This window comes from Bufo gargarizans, chromosome 5, assembly GCF_014858855.1.
Source record: "Bufo gargarizans isolate SCDJY-AF-19 chromosome 5, ASM1485885v1, whole genome shotgun sequence".
Lineage (NCBI taxonomy): Eukaryota > Metazoa > Chordata > Amphibia > Anura > Bufonidae > Bufo > Bufo gargarizans.
This window is the reverse complement of record NC_058084.1, coordinates 416092760-416114956: the sequence shown is the minus strand read 5'-3', so window position 1 is coordinate 416114956 and position 22197 is coordinate 416092760. Positions and strand designations below refer to the sequence as shown.

Below are 22197 nucleotides of genomic sequence, written 5' to 3'. Positions count from 1 at the left end.
ACAAAAGATAGTCAACATCATAGAAAGCTTCAGTACACAGTCCCCACAGACCCTCTACACAACTACTCTCCAGATCACATCTCACCACCTGTGCACTTGACTCAATCCCATCCCACCTCATCCCTAACCTCACCACAGTGTTTATCTTAGCCCTAACTTATCTCTTCGACCTATCACTAACCTCTGGTGTCTTTCCCTCTGCTTTTGAACATGCTACCATTACTCCCACCCTCAAAAAGCCTTCACTTGACCCATTTTCTTTGTCCAGTTATCGCCCCTTATCACTTCTTCCATTTGCCTCAAAGCTACTTAAGCAACATGTCCATTCTGAACTGTCCTCTAGCCTCTCCTCTTGCTCCCTCTTTGACCGCCTACAATCTGGCTTCCGACCCCACCACTCAACTGAGACTGCCCTTATCAAAGTCACCAATGACCTACTTACAGCCATAACCAGAAAACATTGCTCTGTCCTCCTTCTCCTTGACCTGCCCTCTGCCTTTGACACTGTCAACCACTCCCTTCAACAAACTCTCTCATCTCTTGGCATCACTGACCTGGCCCTCTCCTGGATCACATCATACCTCACAGACCGGACAATTAGCATCTCCCACTCTCACACCACCTCCTCGTCTCATTCCCTCTCTGTTGGTGTCCCGCAAGGCTGTCCTAGGACCCCTGCTCTTCTCTATCTACACTTTTGGCTTGGGACAGCTCATAGAGTCCCATAGCTTTCATGATCACTCTTATGCTGATGACACACAGATCTACCTTACTATCCAGAATCCCACAATGCCTATCTTCCATATCCTCCTTCTTCTCCTCTTGCTTTCTAAAACTTAACATGGACAAAACAGAATTCATCATCTTTCCCCCATCTTGCTCAACCCCCCGAACAGACCTATCACAATCAATGGCTGCACACTCCCCCCGGTCAACCAGGTCCGCTGCCTTGGAGTGACCTTGGATTCTGCCCTCTACTTCCGACCGCACATCCAAGCCCTTTCCACCACCTGCCGCCTCCAACTCAAAAACATCTCCCACATCTGCGCTTTCCTCAACTTCGAGTCTGCAAAACTAATTGTACATGCCCTCATCTCCCGCCTAGACTACTGCAACATCCTCCTCTGTGGCCTTCCATCTAGCACCCCTCCAATATATCCTCAACTCTGCTGCCCGACTAATCCACCTCTCACCCTATTACTACTCTGCCAATCCCTTCACTGGCTCCCCATTGCCCAGCGAATTCAATACATACAAGGCCGCCCACAACCTGTCCCCTCACTACATCTCTGAGCTACTCTCCCGATACACCCCCACACGTAATCTCCGATTCTCACAGGACCTCCTTCTCTCCTCTCCCCCTATCATCTCTTCCCACAATCGCCTCCAAGATTTCTCCCGTGCATCACCCACACTCTGGAACTCGCTACCCCAACATATCAGACTCTCACCGAGAGTTGAATCCTTCAAAAGAAACCTAAAAACCCACCTCTTCAGACAAGCCTACAACCAGTGACCCTGCTGCCTCTATACCGCCATGACCAGCTTCACCCGCACCTACTGTGTCCTTCTCCCATACCATGTAGATTGTAAGCCCTCACGGGCAGGGCTCTCTCTCCTTCTGTACCAGTCTGTAACTCGTCTTGTTCATGCTTCGTGCAATTGTCTGTATTATGTATGTATACCTCTTCTCATATGTACAGCGCTGTGGAATGAATGGCGCTTTAATAATAAATAATATTGTGTAATGCTTTATTTCTCCTGGCGCTGCAGGGAAGCTGGACACTTGCTACCTGGTTTCCTCACGGATTACAGCTAATTGTTTGGGGTCCCAGATGGTTCCCCCATCTTGCCCTGTACAGGACACGGTTACTGGGCCACCCCTGAGCTGGGCGGATGTCCCCTCACCAGTATACAGCCCTCTAGGACCTGAGACCCCCGAACACTGGCTGAACATGCTCCAATGAGCGGTCACCTGACCTGGTACAACCATCACAGTGGTCACGTGAGCAGGAACGTCATCAAGGTCCCATAGCAATGAGCCGCACTTCAATCGAATCAGCGTTTTTTTTTTTTTTTTTTTTTTTACAACGCTTTATTAAACAGTAACATCCAAGCAAACAGCAGCCTGGCTTTCCAGTGACGTCATGACGCAGCTGGAAGACATGTGATTGACAAACTCTCTCCTCCAACCAGTGGCAGAGAATACTTGCCGGTAGCAACCAATCTCCTGAACAGATTGAGCCGGGTTGCTGGGGGCGGGACTTCCGTTGTCAAGGGAAATGTCCGGAGCTGCTGCTGTTTTTGTTGCTGAGTGGTGCCCGGTCTGAGCTCCCAGGTAACGAGTCACCTGTCATATTGCGGGGGCCGAGAGAACCGGCGGGCGCCGGCCGGTGTCAGGCGTCTTCCTGCACGTCGTGTACTGTTAGCTTTCCTTGTCGGGTATCTGCTGCTGAGTCATATGTGACAGGGAAACCCCTGAGCTCCCTTATTACAGAGATACCACTCATAGCAAATGGCCAAGGCTAGTGACGTCATAAAGTGACGTAACTGCTGCCCTAGCCTTTGTTCTTCTCTGGAGGCCACTGCAGGAGCCATTGGGATCCTTTTGACAGCTCTCATTGATTAAAGTGATGTTGCTGCTTGTTTCCACTGGTTGACTTACTGCAGTCATGTAAAGTGATGTCACTGTTGTCCTCCTTGTAATCTGATGATGTCACCGCAGGGGTTCCCTCTCAGTATTGGGGCTCCTACACATTATATAGCATTATGCTTTGTTTGTCTACACAATGGAGTATCAGAAGCCAGCAGTAGGCTGGTGTGTGGGGTCAGGGCAGCACGGGACGCGGTCATACATGTGCACCACGGAGGAAACCGGTTTGCTAGATGTTTATTACCTTACTGGTGACTTCCAACAAGATGTCGCATGACATGCTCGTGCTCCTGGATGTCTCCGGAAAAATGTCTTCTGTTTTGCAGTAGTTTCACGTATGCGTTCTGGTATCCGGCAGAGAAGCAGCCCATATCTGGCGTAGACGAATACTGCCATCCCCCGCCGGAGCCCATTGACTATAATGAGACCTGGCTGGTTTCCGGCGTGGGATTCGGCCAGACATAAACTAGTACAGGCAGCAGTCCTTGTATGGCCGAAGCCTGGCAGTCATGCCGGAAACCTTCCAGATCCCATGTCATTATAGTCATTGGGGACTGGCGGTGCACCGGGCCGATCCAGTTATGCCGGATGCGATGAACTATGTGTATGTGAAAGTAGACTTTTTTTATTGCTTGCATGCTCGACCTGCTTCTGCACTCATCCAGGGACATGGGATCCCCATTGGGAGTCCAAGTGTTCTGACCCCCACCAGTCAGATACTGATCCCCTGGCCTGGGGATAAGGCCTCATGCACACAACCTATATCTGTGGGCTCTCCACATTTTCTGCAGATCGCGCGCTGACACATTCATTTCTATGGGGCCATGCACGCGTCCGGATTTTTGGTGCATCCACATTGTTGTTCCCCAAATTCTAAAACATGTCCTGTTCGTATTGTGGACGAGGACAGTCTCTGACGGGAGCGAGAAAAATGCAGAAATTTTAAGGAAGGTGGCTGTATTTTGTGGACTGATTTTTGTGGCTGTGTGCATAAGGCCTAAGGAGGAGAGTTATCAAAACTGGTGTAAAGTAGAACTGGCTTAGTTGCCCATAGCAACCAATCAGATTTAAAGGGGGTATTCCCATCTTAATGATCACTGGTAAATCTGTTAATGATTTGACAGTGATAATTTTTCTAAATACATTTTATTACCCAATTACCTTACCACCCTTTTTGAGAAAATAAGTCCCCTCTTACCTGATATTGTCTTTCGTCTCCCCTGGTTACGGCCACCTCTCCTGTCGAATCCCGCTTGCGCAGAAGACTGAAGATTCTCTCCCGGCCGGGCAATGTCCTGAACGCGCACGCCGCTGCACATGCGCCATGATGATTTCTTCCTGGCCAGTATAGTACAGAGCCGCGAACGCGCACGCCGGCTCTGTACTATACAGGCCAGGAATAAGTCACCAAGGCTCATGCGTGGCATGCGTGCGCGTTCAGGACATTGCCCGGCCGGGAGAAAAACTTCAGTCTTCTGCGCAAGCGCGGCCAGGGGAAGATGTCACTCAAGCCCAGCCGAATCCAGGAGGTGGACGTCGCGCTGGACGAAGGTAAGTATTAAAACTGAAGATGGGAATACCCCTTTAACCTTTCATTTTTCAGAGCTCGTTTGGAAAATGGAGTGGAATCTGATTGGTTGCTATGGGCAACTAAGCCAGTTCTACTTTACACCAGGTTTTAAGAAAGCTCTCCCTAAGGGCTCATGCACACAAACGTATTTTTTGTCCGTGTCTGTTCCGTTTTTTTTTTAATGCAGAACCATTCATTTCAATGGGGCCGCAAAAAAACTGAAATGACCGTGTGCATTCCGTATGTCCGCAAGTCTCTTCTGCCCAAAAATAGAGCATGTCCTCTTCTTGTCCATTTTGCAGACAAGAACGGGCATTGTTAGAATGGATCCACCCAAAAATAGATGTCACACGGATGTCATGCGTTTTAATGTTTTTTTGCGGACCGCAAAATACATATGGTCTTGTGCATGGGGCTCATGCACCCGGCCGTGCCTGTTTTGCAGCTGAGCATGAAAGGGTCCGCAATCTGTAAGGAGGCATGGAAGCACTACGCTTCCTTGGGGTTTCTCTCCGTACCTCCGCACCGCAAAAAAATAGAACTTGCTAAAAAATTGCGTTGCAGACGGATCACGGATCCATTCAAGTTGAATAGGTCTGGATCCGTCTGCGGCAGCCGCAAAGATGGCATGAGCCCTAAGTCTGTATTGTGGAAAAACCCCTTTAAAGTGACCCTTTGGTTCAAGGGGAAAAAATAAATAAAAAAATCCCATCAACTGCAGAATGAACAGAACTCTTCGGCTACTTTCACGCGAGCGGCGGCCGGACACAAGCTGCAGCGTGCTGAAAGTCTTACCTGGTGACTAACGTTTCAGCTGCAGATCTGCTGATTCCTGGGCTCCTCTTCTCTTATCCAAGATGGCTTCTCAGACTACCTGATGTACACTGTGTACTGGAAGTCATAGACACTTCCTGCCTGTCCAAGCCTGCTCTTGGATTGGCCAGCACTGCTCACATGTATAGTGCTGGCGGCCAATCGGAGGGCAGTAGGGAGTGTCTGGGACTACCGGTGCACAGTGCTCATCAGGTAGTCTGCAGAAGAGGAGCCCGGGAATCAGCGGATCTGCAGCTGAAAAGATGAAAAGGAGGTCACCAGCTAAGTGTTCTCATCATTCCCCGGTTAATGGGATTTTTTTATTTTTTTTTATATATTTTGTTTTTCACCCCGTGAACTGGAATATCACTTTAAGCCAGGGATCAGCACCCTTCGGCACTCCAGTTGCTGTGAAACTACAACTCCCATCATGCACACATTCTCTATTGTTCTTCTAACTCCCTTCTGGGAGTTGTAGTTTTTGAACATCTGGAGCGCTAGAGGTTGCTGATCCCTGCTTTAATCATTGCTGCTGCATGTAATTAAAAATCTGTATTGTGGGAACGACTCTCAGGCCGTGTTCACATGCTAAGGATTCTGCCAGGATGTAGGTGCAGATGACTGCAGCTAATAAGGCTACTTTCACACTTGCGGCAGTGTGATCCGGCAAGCAGTCCGCCAATGTGACTGAAAGCACTTGTGAAACTCATCCGGATGCGGATCCGTCTCGCAAATGCATTGCAAGAGCGGATCCGTCTCTCTGCTTGTCATGCGGACAGACGGATCCGTCTTGTATCTTTTTTCACATTTTTACCGGTCTGCGGTTTTAGCTTTTGCTTGATCAGTCAAAACGACTGAACTGAAGATATCCTGAACGGATTACTCTCCATTCAGAATGCATGGGGATAAAACTGATCAGTTCTTTTCTGGTATAGAACCCCTAAGGCCTCTTTCACACTTGCGTTGGCCGGATCCGGCGTGTACTCCACTTGCCGGAATTACACGCCGGATCCGGAAAAACGCAAGTGTACTGAAAGCATTTGAAGACGGATCCGTCTTCAAAATGCTTTCAGTGTTACTATGGCAGCCAGGACGCTATTAAAGTCCTGGTTGCCATAGTAGGAGCGGGGGAGCGGCATGGATGACTTGCCATGTGATCACGTCATCCATGCGCGTGGGGCGCCCTGACGTCACTCTGGAGCGCCCGGGGAGCCGCACGGACGGTAAGTATGCTGCTCCCCCGCTCCCCACTATACTTTACCATGGCTGCCAGGACTTTAGCGTCCCGGCAGCCATGGTAACCATTCAGAAAAAGCTAAACGTCGGATCCGGCAATGCGCCGAAACGACGTTTAGCTCAAGGCCGGATCCGAATCAATGCCTTTCAATGGGCATTAATTCCGGATCCGGCCTTGCGGCAAGTCTTCAGGATTTTTGGCCGGAGCAAAAAGCGCAGCATGCTGCGGTATTTTCTCCAGCCAAAAAACGTTCCGTTCCGGAACTGAAGACATCCTGATGCATCCTGAACGGATTTCTCTCCATTCAGAATGCATTAGGATAAAACTGATCAGGATTCTTCCGGCATAGAGCCCCGACGACGGAACTCTATGCCGGAAAACAAGAACGCAGATGTGAAAGAGCCCTAAGACGGAACTCAGTGCTGGAAAAGAAAAACGCTATGTGAGTGGACGTTGTATTTTGTAGCCAGCATATTCAGTGGAAAAAACCCCTGCAGAATGATGAACGCTCTGCATATTTAGAAATCCGCAGCATGTTCATTATTGCTACTGATTCTGTATGGAAAAGCTGCAGATAAGGCTACTTTCACACTGGCGTTTTGGTTTGTTTGTGAGATCTGTTCAGGGCTCTCACCAGAGGTCCAAAACGGATCAGTTTTGCCCTAATGCATTCTGAATGGAAAAGGATCCGCTCAGAATACATCATTTTGCCTCCGTTCCATCTCTATTCAGCTTTGGTGTCCTTCTGACGAAACTGAGCCAAACGGATCCGTCCTGACACACAATGTAAGTCAATGGGGACGGATCCATTTTCACTGACACAATCTGGCACAATAGAAAACGGATCCGTCCTCCATTGACTTTCAATGGTGTTCAAGATGGATCCGTCTTGGCTATGTTAAAGATAATACAAACGGATCCGTTCTCAACGGATGCATGCGGTTGTATTATCTGAATAGATCTGTCTGTGCAGATCCATGACGGATCCGCACTAAACGCGAGTGTGAAAGTAGCCTAAGCTAGGGGGAGGGGGGGCTAATCTATGTGCCCACCCAGAGGCATATCCACTGCAGAAGGGCTTATGCAAATAGTGGTCCACAATGCACGGGCATCGGCCGTGTGCCTGCTGTTTGTGGATGCGGACCCTCTCACTTGAATGGGTCCGCGATCTGCAAGATTCAGTCCGTACCTCAAAAAAATAGAACATGTTCTATTTTTTAATCTGTGCCGAAGCATGGACCGAAATCCACGGAGTTCTCTCAATAGATTTTACTGCTGGTTTGTGGAAGCATAGTGTCAGCTAAAAATTACATAAGCGGCCTTGGCGTCACTTACACTGTACACTGCTTTCTCTAGTTTGGGGGTGTTTAAAAAAAAAAAAAAAAAAAAAAAAAACAACCAAACTGCAGCCCTAGTCCTATTGGGTAACTACTGAAAACAGGTATTTCTGACCTGTATTTATTTAAAGCTGTGACTGGTTCTCCTTGATAATAAAAGAAGGGCTAATGGAAGTCCCTGAGCCCATCTTTAGCTAAGATGTCTTTTACACGTTTGTATAAATGGGTCCACATCCGTTCTGCAATTTCAATCGGGCCGCAAAAGATGCAAACAGCACATCATGTGCTGTCCGCATCCGTGGTTCCATTTCGTGGCCGCGCAAAAAAGATAGAGCATGTCCTATTCTTGTCCGCAGCCACGGACAAGAATAAGCATTTCTATCACAGGACCGGCCATGGCTGGTGTCCGTGTTTTGTGGATCTGCATGCGGACGTGTGAATTGGCCCTTATATAATCCGGTACAGTAGACCCACAGTCAGGCCATGTCCTGGCTGTGTTATGCGTCCATGTTACTTGGATGTGTCATGGCCCGACTGTGACCCAAACTCGCAGCATCATAGATCCCTACGTGTGAGTCCGACCTAAGAAGGAGACCTGATTGCATCTAAAGAGGCACAACACTTTAGGCTTCTGTCCTTTCATTAGGGTCGCAGCACTTAGGCTACTTTCACACCTGCGTTAGGTGCGGATCCGTCTGGTATCTGCACAGACGGATCCGCACTGATAATGCAAACGCTTGTATCTGTTCAGAATGGATCAGTTTGCATTACCATGATATAGCAAACGGATCCGTTTTGACTTACACTGAAAGTCAATGGGAGATGGATCCGTTTTCCATTGCACGAAATTGTGTCAGTGAAAACGGATCCGTCCCCATTGACTTGCATTGTAAGTCAGGATGGATCCGTTTGGCTCAGTTTCATCAGACGGACACCAAAACGCTGCAAGCAGCGTTTTGTTGTCCGCCTCCAGAGCGGAATGAAGGCTGAACGGAGGCAAACTGATGCATTCTGAACGGATCCTTATACATTCAGAATGCACTGGGGCTGAACTGATCCGTTTTGGGCCGCTTGTGAGAGCCCTGAAACGGATCTCACAAGCGGACCCAGAAACACCAGTGTGAAAGTAGCCTAAAAGGGATTCCCTGAGATTTTTATACTAATGACCTATCTTCAGGATAGGTCATCCATATCTGATTGATGGGGATCCGACACCCGGTACTCCCGCTGATCAGCAGGGGGTCCCGGGTGTCAGACCCCCACTGATCAGGTATTGATGACCTATCCTGAGAATAGGTCATTAGTATAAAAATCCCGGAAAACCCTTTTAAGCCTCGACCATTAGACATTTCTAACTTCTAGTGAAAGTGTAAATGCACTTTAAGGCCCCGTGCACATGACCGTATGTGTTCTGCTGTCTGCAAAATACAAATACCGGCCGTGTGCATCCCACGATTTTTGCGGCCCCATTGTCAAAACGCCTATTCTTGTCCGCAAAACAGACAATATTAGGGCATCATTTAGGACGCTTTTTGCGAGACGACATGCGGAGATCCGTGTGCTGTCTGAATTTTTTTTGCAGCCCCATTGAAATGAATGGGTCCACATCCAATCCTCAATAAATGTGCATTGGATACAGAAAAAAAAAAATCCGATTTTGTGTATGAGGCCTTAGGGTAGGTCCACGTGGGATGTATTTTGTAGCAGAAAATCTGCTGATAATCGGTGGCAAAATCCCTGCCGAATCCAAGGCAATATCTGATTGAGTTACATGAGGTAAGGGGTGTGGCCATGGGGAGCCCGTGTGCCCCCACTAATGCCAACCAGTACCTGGGTGGTTGGGAATGTGAAGTGGTCTACGGAGACACTATGAGGAGATGGGCATCATCGATGGTGCTGTGGTTATGGTACATTGATGATGGAGAGGAAATGCTGAAACCTTCACATCCTTTGTTCGGGACCTTAATGATAATGATTGGGGGATTTGCTTCACGTTTTAATGTCATCCCTCTAACATTACATTTTTGGACCTAACAATTTACAGAGAGATGAATGGTGACATTAGAACTAGGCTTTTCTGCAAAAAGACCACCACAAATAGCCTTCTAGGGCTGGCAAAGTTGTAATCTGCCGGCCCTCAAGCGTGGTATCCCTAAAGGGCAATACCTACGGGTACGACGCAACTGCTCGTCCTTGGAGGACATTTGTTTAGCTGCTGCAGATTTACAGCGAAGGTTTCGGCATTGTGGCTATCCTTCTGCTATTCTCCATCAGGCATACCAACATGCCCTCAGCTGTGACGGGATCCCTGCTCAACCCACGTCCACGGGATGATGCCTCAGGACCTTGTTTATTTGGTAACCTGCATCTGTGATACCCAATATGTAGGGAAGACGCTTAGGGAATTTAGGAGAAGAATTGGCGAGCATCTCACTGACGTCTGAAGTGGGGCGGATACTCCCATTGCACGCCGTGTGGCAGATTTTCACGCAGGGGCCTCAGGATTAATTAGGTTCGAAGGCGTTGAAGTCATCAGGCCATCGCCGAGAGGGGGTGACTTGGATAAGCGTCTCCTACAAAAGGAGATGCAATGGATCTTCCGTCTTGGGACAGTACGCCCCAATGGGCTAAATGAACAAATTTCATTCACCTCCTTTTTATGGTTCACGGAGGATAGTTTTCCTGCCATTTTACATATGGGGGGAGCTGTCCTTCACATGGGGAAATATGGTGGATTTTACATCAGTAGATACAGCCCACAGTTGTTGTCATGTGGGTCAAACTGCCGCCACGTCATCATGTTCTCTCACATAACATATATTGTTTCTTGTCTTCTCCCTTGCGGTAGTATTCATTGAGCAATTATGGTCGACATGGGCCTTCATATTGTCCTGCATACCAATGTATCGTTTATATCCAGATAGATTATCTCAATATCATCTTTGCCCTCTGTTTGCCATACGGGTGTTCCATAATTGAGGTCAATATGGATATCTATCCATTCACTTTGCATTGGGGCAAGAGAACTCCCACACTTATCCATCTTTCAAGGGAACCTGTCACCGGGATTTTGTGTATAGAGCTGAGGACATTGGTTGCTAGATGGCCGCTAGCACATCCGGAATACCCAGTCCCCATAGCTCTGTGTGCTTTTATTGTGATAAAAAAAAAAAAAAAAGATTTTATACATATGCAAATTCACCTGAGATGAGTCCTGTACGTGAGATGAGTCAGGGACAGGACTCCTCTCAGGGTAATTTGCATATGTATCAAATCTGTTTTTACACGATAAAAGCACACAGAGCTATGGGGACTGGGTATTGCGGATGTGCTAGCGGCCATCTAGCAACCCATGTCCTCAGCTCTATACACAAAATCCTGGTGACAGGTTCCCTTTAAGGGCCGTTAATTTGGCAATGATAATAGCTTGACCTACAAACATATGAAATGATGATACAGAATACAGACCTATACTGCATTTTTGTGTGTTTATTTGGTCTGTCTTCATGAGGACATCCTTGCTTTTTCTGGATAAAATACATAAAGCTAACAAGAGATATATATATATATATATATATATATATATATATATATATATATATGCTGATACTTTAATTGTTACTATCCTCATTTGCCTGCGCTGATTTGGCATGGTCCCCCATGCATCTTTTGATCCGCCTTAGGCCCCTTATTACTTTGAGCACTTAGTATTCCTCTATTCTCCTGGCCCTTCCAGATTAGTGACAGCGGGAGATTCACCAATGAGGGTTCCCTAGGTTCTTTTGAACTCCCTATACATTGGGTTCTCCACCTGGATTGGTCGGCCGCAGGATGGGCTGGACTTGGGATCATTTAAATACTCCTCCCTTTGGCGGGCGCCCGACGGCTGCCCCAAGTACCGGTCGCGCTATCATTTGACCGAGATGGCAAGCGCGATGTTGCTGATCTAAATCTAGATATAGTATCTCTATCTGTTGCACACAGTAGGGCTCCTGATTCTGTATAGAGAACGACACTAACTTAGCAGCTGACAGCTGGAGCGACACAGTGTCTGCAGGAGGGAGATCGGGGACACGGGCAGCGTGCTCGCTCTCCTCTGCTATTCATTCAGCAATGTATGCGAGCGGAACGCCGGCAAGAGATATCTGCTGCCCCACTCATGTCCGCACCGAGGGACAATGCTGTTTATTGAGAGAGGCATGCATTCATATCCCATCGGTGTCCATATTGATTCCTGTCTGACTGCCTATTCTTTTGGATAAAATCATCAGCAGGAACCTCTCTTGTTAACAAGGTCCCGTCTGTTTGCCCTCCAGTAGCGGTTGTATTGGGGTACATATAAAGGGATCATACTATATAGTATTATATACACTGAATATTTTAATTTAATAGATAAACAATAAAGACTTTTTTGTTTTCCTTTTATAGCGTCTTCTGCCCACTGTGAGTTTCTTTATAAACCTCATTTCTATCTGTGATAAATACACGAGGGGGAAAATATGCAGAGGAGATTTTGCAGCAGAAATTAACATGCTTTACTCTGCTACCCCCCCGGCACTGCCATAGAAATGATATGGTGGCGGTCAGCACTGAAAAAAGGCCTGATGCCAAATCCGCCGTAGGTTTTTGTTATCTGATGTGGTTTTTTTAAATGTGGTTTTTGGCAGATCATCCGTGGGCTTTCCATATCCGTATGTCAGTTCCGTAAAAGGATAGAACATTAGTTATCAGTATCAGTGGGGGTCCGACCCCCGCTGATCAGCTGTTTGAGAAGGAAGTAGCGCTGCGGCCTTCTCCAGCTTTGCCTAGGTCGTGTGACATCACGTTCATCGGTCCGCGGTCGCATTGAATGAGGCAGGGCTGGGATACCAAGCACAGCCGCTATACAATGTCTGGCGCTGTGCATGGTGAGCTGCGAGAAGGCTGTGGCATTACTGTGAACACCGGTGCCTTCTCAAACAGGTGATTGGTCTCACCTCCGATCAGATACTGATGACTTATCCAGAGGCCTAGTAAAGCAGTGAAGGAGACGCGGTGCTCGCCGGAGCCCAGCAGCACCATCAGATAGCTTCTGGGTGGGGTGGTGGTCTCTCACCAGTTAAAACTGATGTATCCTTAGGATAGACCAGGAGGACGTGGCGGTCCCCGAAGCTTACCAAACACAGTGCCATTCATTGGATAATGCCTGTGGTTGTTACTGCAGTCTGCTCCGCTCACTTGAATTGGACTAAGCTGCGCCTAGGACATGTGACCGATGAACATGATGTCACTTATAGGAAGAGGCAACAGGGCTCGTCAACCTCTCCAAAAAGCTGATTGGCGGGGGTGAGGGGAGTCGGACCCCACTAATCAGATACTGATGACCTATCCTCAGACAAGCTGCCAAATGGTGTAAAATAAAAAACAATGTTCTACTTGCCGTCTTCTCCAGCACCATCCTCTACACCACCGGTCCAGTCCTCCTGCCGCTGCTGGTTTATAAACTGTACAGTGATGGGCAGGTGTATGGAACGTCAGTGCTGCAGCAGGTGACCACCGAGGACAATGATTGGCTGAGGTGGTCATGTGTCTCAGGGTGCATTCAAACGACTGTATATGTATTTAGCAGTCCGCAAAACAAAGATCTACAAAAAATATTTTGTGCTGCGTCTGTTTTTTTGCGGACCCATTGTAAAGATACCTATTCTTGTCTGGAAAATGGATACGAATAGGACATATTCCATCGTTTTTGTGGGGTCGCGGAACAGAAATACAGATGCAGACAGCACACAGTGCGCCGTCCACATTTATCGTGGCCCCTCTGAAATGAATGGGTCCGCATCCAATCTGCAAAAAATACGGATTAGATGCGGACCAAAAATAAGGTTGTGTGAATGGGGCCTCATACTTTTACATGACCATTGCACTTAGTGGACCAGACCGGCAGCTCAGTGGATGGTCCTGGGGAAGGATGTAAGTATAACATTGTTTTTTTATTTTACACCAGGGACGCCCAACCTGCTCTCCAGCTGTTGCAAAACTACAACTCCCAGCATGTCTAGACAGCCTACAGATATCAGGGCATGTTGGGAGTTGTATTTTTGCAACAGCTATAGGGCCACAGGTTGGGCATTCCTGTTTTACACCATTTGTAGATTTTTCTTTAACTTTTTGAAGCACTATCCTTTTAACAACAGAAAAACAGGTAATTTTAGCTTTAGTCGTGAACGGAGAAGAAAACCTAATGTAAGTCACAATCATTGCTTTTTTATTCTAGATATTCCCTAACAAACTTCTCTTTATTTGTTAGTGACCCTTCAGAATCACCATATGTCCTAGATGGGATAAACTGCAGCCATGTTCAGCTTCGAGGGAGATTTCAAAACCAGGCCAAAAGTATCACTGGGAGGAGCAAGCAGAAAGGTAAGGGAAACGGAATTATTTTTTGCACATAAGAATTACTAAACTTCAGTACTGTACGAGGCTGAGATCTATAATGTATCCACCCTGATATACCTGGGAGTGTGGACAACTGTGACCAGCAGACAGTAGCCCATTGGGCGCAGAGTGGGATTTATAGGGGATCTGTCACCAGGAAATGCAGGAGGAGCTGAGCAGATTGTTATGTACCGTAGTTTGGTGGGAAAAGATTCAGCAAAACTTGTATTAAATTGATGTGGGGGGTGTGATTGACTAAGCACACAGGTAGAGATGTCAATCACTGCGTGGCACCAAACACATGACTCACATGCATAAAGAGAGCAGAGGGTTAAAGGAATAAATTACAAGTTTTACTGAATCTTTTCCCACAAAACTATATATCGTCTGCTCAGCTCCTCCTGGTCTACAGCACGCTGCCTGCAGAGCATTTTGCATTTTAATGGTTCCCTTTAAATAGTGAGTCTGTCCTAGACATCACTCTCTGTCTGTTGTAAAGATATTACTTTGGAAGGGGTTGTTCTCTTTTTGCTCAAATTTCAGAAATGCCATACACTGATATGTAATGGCACAAGAAACACTAAAATGCGTTAGACTTACCTTTCCCCACATGGTGAAGTCCATGGGTAATGCATGAAAACATATTGCGGCATCTATAGCATCCCATGATGGCAACGGCTATGCCCTACTGCACAGTCTATGACAGCGTTTGGTGCCAGTACATGAGATTCTGCCGATTTTTTTTCTGTGCATGCACCGAGCGCTTCCAGTGCAAAGCGCACTAGAGGGCACAGACACCATCTTGGAAAGCTGTGGATACTGCAAAAGGGGGACCTCTTTGTTTGGGTTAAGGTAAGTTCTGAACTGTTTTTTTTTTTTTTACATTTCTTATGATAGTACACATCAGTATATGACATTTCTGAAATTTGAGCACAATGCGGACACCCCCTTTAAAGGCATATTCCACTTAGAAGTTTTTTTCTGCTACCCATGGGGAAGGAGGGCTGTTAAAGTGGGGTCCCTATGGCCCAAAAAGTAATGAAGCACCTGGTTAAACAGGAGCGCTCTCTCCATTCTTCTATATGGGACTGGTGGAGACAGTTGAGTACAGCACTTGGTTATCTCTGGCAGTCCCCTAGAGAAGTGGTGGCGAACCTTTTACAGACTGAGTGCCCAAACTGCAGCCCAAGACCCACTTATGTATCGCAAAGTGCCAACACGGCAATTTACCCTGAATACTACAGTCTAATATAGTGTTATTAGATATAGTGTAATTTAGCTATAATAGCTGCCTACATTCAGTGCGCTGCCTGTGCTGTCCATAGTGCGCCCTGCGCTGATGAATGGCCGGAAAAGTCTAAGGCATACAACATAGAGAGGGCTCTGAGTGCAACCACTGGCACCCGTGCCATAGGTTTGCCACCACTTTCCTAGAGTATGAATGAAGTGTCTGTGCACGTGCTTGACCAGACGCTGCATTCCTTTGGGGGCATCGGCCCCTTTCTCATTATCGGTGAGGGTCACAGTGGTTGGACCTCCACTTATCCAATAGGTACACCTTATTCTATGAATAGGGGACAGCTTTTGACTGGAATACCCCGATAAGTTTGCATTTGGTGCAATGAATAGAAATCCAGCCGTATGATTTTGATGAAAGGCTTCACAAAGTCCTATGAGCGGCTGCACCGAGCAGAACGCTCTGCAGGCATTGTTCCAAATGCCGGGTAGGACAGAACCAATATAGCAGCAGACTTGTGATTCAGTTACTTATCCTGGTGAACAGGTGTCAGTGGCCTAGAAGGTATTTTCCACTTGTCTGGTCATTTAGAATTACATTTAACCCTATTTTAGAGAGGTTTTTGGCGTTGTTTTCCTTATTGAACAGTTATATTGGAATATTGTTTGCTTTTGCACATTTGCATTTCTAAGCATGAGAGCAAACATTTACAGGGACGTTCGAATGTGTGGCTGGAGGCAGCGCTGTTGTATCTGCGCGGCTTGGAAATACAAGGATCGGTCTCATGCATTGCATACGGATTATGCTGCAGATTCACCATGGACTTCAGCCTGCTGCATTGAAAGTGGGGATATCCGCGGTGGAAATCCAAAGCATGCAGTTTTTTTTCTGAAGACGACTGCAGCACGTAGATGAGATTTGTAAAATCTTATCGACTTACCTTGTAGTGTACTCTTGTGTATATTTTACTACATCTTTGCAAATCTGCAGATAAGATTTCTCACTAAAGCCTGTATTACACCTGCCGATTTTTCGGCAGATAATTGTTAGCGATCATCTGGCAGTGTAATGCTGCCTCTGATTGCACGGTGAACGCAAATCATTTCAATCTTTTGACATGTTAAATAAGACAGGATAGAGAAGAGCGATGGCATAGCGATCGCCCATCCCCATGCTGCAGAGGAGATCGCTCCATGTGATAGCAGCAGTCTCCTCTGCTAGCGAGCAGACGATTGCTGTGAGGAAACGTTTCCTTTCCGACAATCGTCTGCCCTAAGGCTGGTTTCACACTCCCAGTGTAAATTGCCTGGGGTGTTCCGGTAAACAATACCTGGAATAGGGTTGTAGCGGGTACTTTTGTACTGGTATCGATTCGATACCGGGGTTTGACATTTACCGATACTAGGCTGCGCTACTGCGCAGCGTGTGCCATGTTCCCTCAGCAGCACAGGGGACAAGGAAGCAGTCACTCCCTCCCTTCCCCTGTGCCGCTGCTGCCGCCAATAAGGAGAGAGAGGTACGGAGGAGGGGAGGGGCTGTGGCCACTGAACCACCAATGAAGAGAAGTAACCATTTAATACAAATACAGGAGGCGGGTGCCAGCCACAGAATCACATAGCCGGCACCCGACCTCTATGACAGGGTGCTGCTGAAAGGGTGTTAATAGGGTGCTGGCTATGCGATTCTGTGGCTGGCACCCGCCTCCTGTATTTGTTTTAAATGGTTACTTATCTTCATTGGTGGTGCAATGTGCCCCCAACCCCCCAGTATTAAGTCATTGGTGGCAGTGGCCAAAGGGTCCCCTCCTCCTCATTGTTGGTGCAGTGACAGTGTAATCCTGGGGCTCCAATCGGTTACCATGGCAGCCAGCAGGATGCTACTGAAGCCCTGGCTGCCATGGTAATCTCCCTGCTGCTGTGTGTACTATGCACAGGGCAGCAGGGAGAGTGTGACGTCCTAGTCACCTTAATAGAGCTCTATCAGGGTGAATAGGACAAGGGATTTAAAGATTCCAGGTTCTAGCCCCTAAGGGTTTAAAAACAAACAAACCCCAAAATCTTAAGTTTAAATCACCCCCTTTCTCAATTTTACATAAATATAAACAATAGTTTAAAATATATAAACAATAAATAAATAAACATATCACTTATCGCACGCCCAAAAAAGTACGAACTATTAAAATATTTAAAAAATCTCCTATGCGGTGAACGCCGTAACAGAAAAATAAAAACCGCGCGATTCACCATTTTTTAGTCACCTTGTCCCCCCCCCCCCCAAAAAAAAAATAGGATCGGACTGTTCGATTATGGGCCGGACGTTCCATAAAATGCGGCTTTTTTTTAGTTAAATTATTTTCCGCATGGTATCGAGTATCGCAATACTTTTTTATGGTATCAAAATTCGATGCATGCAGCGGTTTGTGTCCGGCCAGTACTACGCATTGTCTGCTGGAATGCATACAGATCTCTGCCAGACCCCATTACATTTAATGGGGCCGGCGGGTAATTCGTCAGCATCCGGCAGTGCCGAGTCTGGAGAACTCCGACAGCCTGCCGGAACAACTTCCTGTACTTAGTACGTCGTGTGAATTCCTAAACCCTGTATTAAGGTCTTTGTGACCCATCGCTGTGTCACATACAGTTGTTGCAATGTTTTTCCAAATTTCTTACAGAAGGAAAAACTCATCTTAAAAATTCTAATTGGGTTTTCTGCAAACCCTCAGCACTACTTGTAATGTGTCATGAGTGATATGGAATGAGGGTTGTGTCCTACTGATGCCTTTAACACCATGACTATTTCCTTTAACATAATGCTTTCTTTTAACTTCTAGGAAGAAAAAGCATCTCTGCTCCATCGAACCCAGGAAGAAAGGCGGAAGAGAGAGGTAGGATAATTCAGTGAAATGCGTCTGCTGTATTTCTAGAATTAATGTCACTATTTAAATTAACCTTCCCTTTTGGGCTATTTTTACATAAATTTGTAGTATGTTATATCAGTGTGTATAATGAGGAGACCTTAAAGGGGTTGTCCACCTTTGGGGGCCTTTCAGCCAGAACCCCTTTCCCCACCTGCTTCACTGGACCTTCGGAGGGACACATGCTTACCTGCTCCCCGCCACAAGGTTCTGGCTCCTTCAGTCACATGTGCCGCTGCAGCCAATGACTGAGATGTCCTTTATGCGACATGTGGCCCAATGACATAATGCATAGGGGATACATTGCACCCCAGCTCCTCTCCTTTCTGTAACCAGCCACTCCCTCACTGCTTTGATTGACAGGACCAGGCAGTGGCAAGAGGGGACGGCCACAGAAATGAGTGGAGCTTGAGTGCAATAAGAGCAATGGTGATTATTCATTGAGCTCCAGCAATTAGTGTAACCCTTAAAATGAATAAGCTTTAATTGAATATCCTTAAAATAAATAAATTAGACACACGGACCAAAAATCACTGAGAATAAACTCAGATGGTTCCACAGCAGGCAGCTACAAAGATATCCTGAAGGGTGGGGAGAACTGTCCCTATAGTCTCGCCCTAGTCTAGTGCTCAGCCCAGGGATGACCCCTGATGGTGGGGACTCCCTGTCCTCGAACCTGGACTAAAAAGATCCTACAACAGCCCTAACACAGTGGTAGGTGATTATTTATTTCTTAAAGGGAATGTGTCATCAACTTTATGCTGCCCATACTAACAGCAGAATAAAGTAGAGACAGGGGAGTTGATTTCAGCAGTCTGTTATTTATAAGTTAAAGTATGTTGGTTGCCGAGAACAAACATCACAATCATTGCAGACTGGGCCTAGAAAAGAGTCCCGGCCACCTGAGAAGAGTCCTGGTTATTCATGAATTCTTGCTGTCCTGCCCACCTGCTGATGACGGACAGTCTTCTACCTAGTTTTCTCCCTTTCTCTAGGAGAGAACTGCCAATCATCAGCAGATGGACGGGGATAGCAGGAGATTATGTATAACCATGACTCTTCTCAATTAGATTTGACTCTTTTCAAGGCCTGGGCTGCAATGATTATGATGCTGGTTCTCAGCAACCACTTACTTTTAGCTCATGAGTGACACACGGCTGACATCAGCATTTCTGTCACTAATTTATGCTGCCCTCAGTGCGGTCAGCATAAAGTTGATGACAGGTTCCCTTTGAAGTGTAACGGTCATTCTTTTTTATTTTTGTAATGTGTAGGGCAGTGACACTGACAATTTTTGTAGTATACTTTAGTTACTTAAATCGTACCTTTCTATTAGAAAAATAGATCTAAAGTGGCCCAATTTGAGCCTTGGCAACCCTCCTCTGTCTTCTGTTTAAATAACTGTGGAGACTTGCTCAACATTGACGGTGTATGTAAACAGAAGACAGGAGCGTTGCTAAGGCTCAAATTGGGCCACTTTAGATCTATTTTTCTAATGGAAATGTATGATTTCACTAATTAAAGTATATTACAAAAATGGTTAGCATCACTGCCCCTATATATTACAAAAAAAAAAAAAAAAATGGCAAATTACATATTAGGAAAAGTATCATAAGTTGGGAATGGAGCCTGCACAGACGGATCCGCTCCTATAATGCAGACGATGGGATCCGTTCAGAACGGATCCGTCTGCATTATAGTTTAGAAAAAATTCTAAGTGTGAAATTTTTGGGGGACGGATCCGTTTGAAATTGAGCCATATTGTGTCAACTTCAAACGGATCCATCCCCATTGACTTACATTGTAAGTCTGGACAGATCCGTTTGCCTCCGCACGGCCAGGCGGACACCCGAACGCTGCAAGCAGCGTTCAGGTGTCCGCCTGCGGAGCGGAGGACAAACTGTGCCAGACTGATGCATTCTGAGCGGATCCGCATCCACTCAGAATGCATTAGGGCAGTACGGATGCGTTCGGGGCCGCTTGTGAGAGCCTTCAAACGGAACTCGCAAGCGGAGCCCCGAACGCTAGTGTGAAAGTAGCCTTAGATGAACAAAAGGAAAAAACAGCATCTTAATCAGGTGAACTCCAGCTATATGTCTATGCACCTGGATAGGGAGGTCGCTAGTGAAAACACCAGCTACAAATTAAACTGAAAATAACTATCTACAGTTTCATCAGTGCAATCATCGCAGCTTGTTTTTTTTTTTTTATGATTTTTCTTACAGGAAGAAAGGAGAAGACTGAAGAATGCAATAATTATCCAGTCCTATATAAGAGGCTACAAGGATAGAAAACAGCAAGTATGTATTTTTACTGTACACTTATATTCATGACAACTTGTGGTATATTATATGTAAGCCCTGTTCTCTTAATGAGGTATTTTGGTTATGTTAAAGGGGTATTCCTGGACATTGGGGGCATGAATATGCTAGACCAGGGGTGTCAAACTCAAATTCATCGGGGGCCGCATCAGCAGTTTGGTCATCCTCAAAGGGCCGGTTGTATCGGACTTATGGGGGATCTGTGGGGGATCTGTGGGTGACACTTATGGGGGATCTGTGGGTGACACTTATGGGGGATCTGTGGGTGACACTTATGGGGGATCTGCCCACCCCTAGTACCGCCCCCTAAAACCGCCCCTTTAGAGAACAGGGATGCAAGTAAAATTTGGGGGGGCTATAAAAGTCCAGCCCAGCAAAGAAACCCCCCAGATGGGGATGGCACTGTTGATGGGGGATCTGGGGATGGCATCCACAGATCCCCCATCCTATAACAGTGCCATCCACAGACCCCCCCCATCCTATAACAGTGCCATCCACAGACCCCCCCCATCCTATAACAGTGCCATCCACAGACCCCCCCCATCCTATAACAATGCCATCCACAGACCCCCCCCCCACCCCATAACAGTGCCATCCACAGACCCCCCCCACCCCATAACAGTGCCATCCACAGACCCCCCACCCCATAACAGTGCCATCCACAGACCCCCCCCCACCCCATAACAGTGCCATCCACAGACCCCCCCCCCCCACCCCATAACAGTGCCATCCACAGACCCCCCACCCCATAACAGTGCCATCCATAGACCCCCCGCCCCATAACAGTGCCATCCACAGACCCCCCCCCCCCATTGCCGCTCCAGTACAGACTAGTTATAAAATGTGTACAATTGATAAGGATTCTATTCATGAGGCCCCCTCTGCAGTAGAACATTCAATACAGCCACATCCTACTCACAGGGCTGTTATCTTAATGCTGGCCGGCCGGGCAGACGAGCGGCAGCGTCACGACTGACGTCACATGCCTGCGCCGCCTCCTTCATTCAGAAAGTAGGCCGGGCACATGACGTCAGTCGTGACGCTGCCGCTCGTCTGCCCGGCCGGCCAGCATTAAGATAACAGCCCTGTGAGTAGGATGTGGCTGTATTGAATGTTCTACTGCAGAGGGGGCCTCATGAATAGAATCCTTATTAATTGTACACATTTTATAACTACTGGAGCTGGGGGCCGGAGCACAGTGAACGCACCGGCCCCCAGCTCCTCCTCCCAGTCCCTCCCCGCTGATACATCGCAGCCTGCGATGCTGGAGCATGGCAGGCTGCGATGTCAAAAGGTGGCGGAACGCCGTTCCGGTGCGTTCCGCCAGAAAAAAAGCCCTGACGCTCATTATGCGATTTATTATCACTTCCTGCAGGGGCCGCCTGCAGGAAGTGATAATAAAAGGTGAAGGCTGGCGGCCGGCGGCGGCTACGCGGGCCACATGACGAGGTCTGGCGGGCCGGATTCGGCCCGCGGGCCTTGTGTTTGACACCCGTGTGCTAGACTATGCCCCCAATGTCTGATAGGTGCGTTTCCCACGTCTGGACACTCCCTTATCTAACTGATCTTCAAGGGGTTTTCTCTCTTCAGCAAGTGTCACTTATCATGTAGAGAAAGTTAATACAAGTCACTTAAGAATGTATTGTTATTATCCATATTGCCTCCTTTGGTGGCTGATTCATTTTTCCATCACATTAT

General features: G+C 47.2%; 1 protein-coding gene across 1 annotated transcript in view; it reads left to right on the top strand.

Moving 5' to 3' along the window:
* Window positions 1-2258: 2258 nt before the first annotated feature.
* Window positions 2259-22197, top strand: part of LOC122938715 (ubiquitin-protein ligase E3C-like) — a 163438-nt gene continuing 143499 nt past the window's right edge. Inside the window, 4 exon segments of the mRNA XM_044294414.1 lie at window positions 2259-2338; window positions 13900-14012; window positions 18095-18148; window positions 20404-20478. Of these exon segments, the coding sequence (XP_044150349.1) occupies window positions 13947-14012; window positions 18095-18148; window positions 20404-20478 (195 nt within the window). The 5' untranslated portion in view covers window positions 2259-2338; window positions 13900-13946.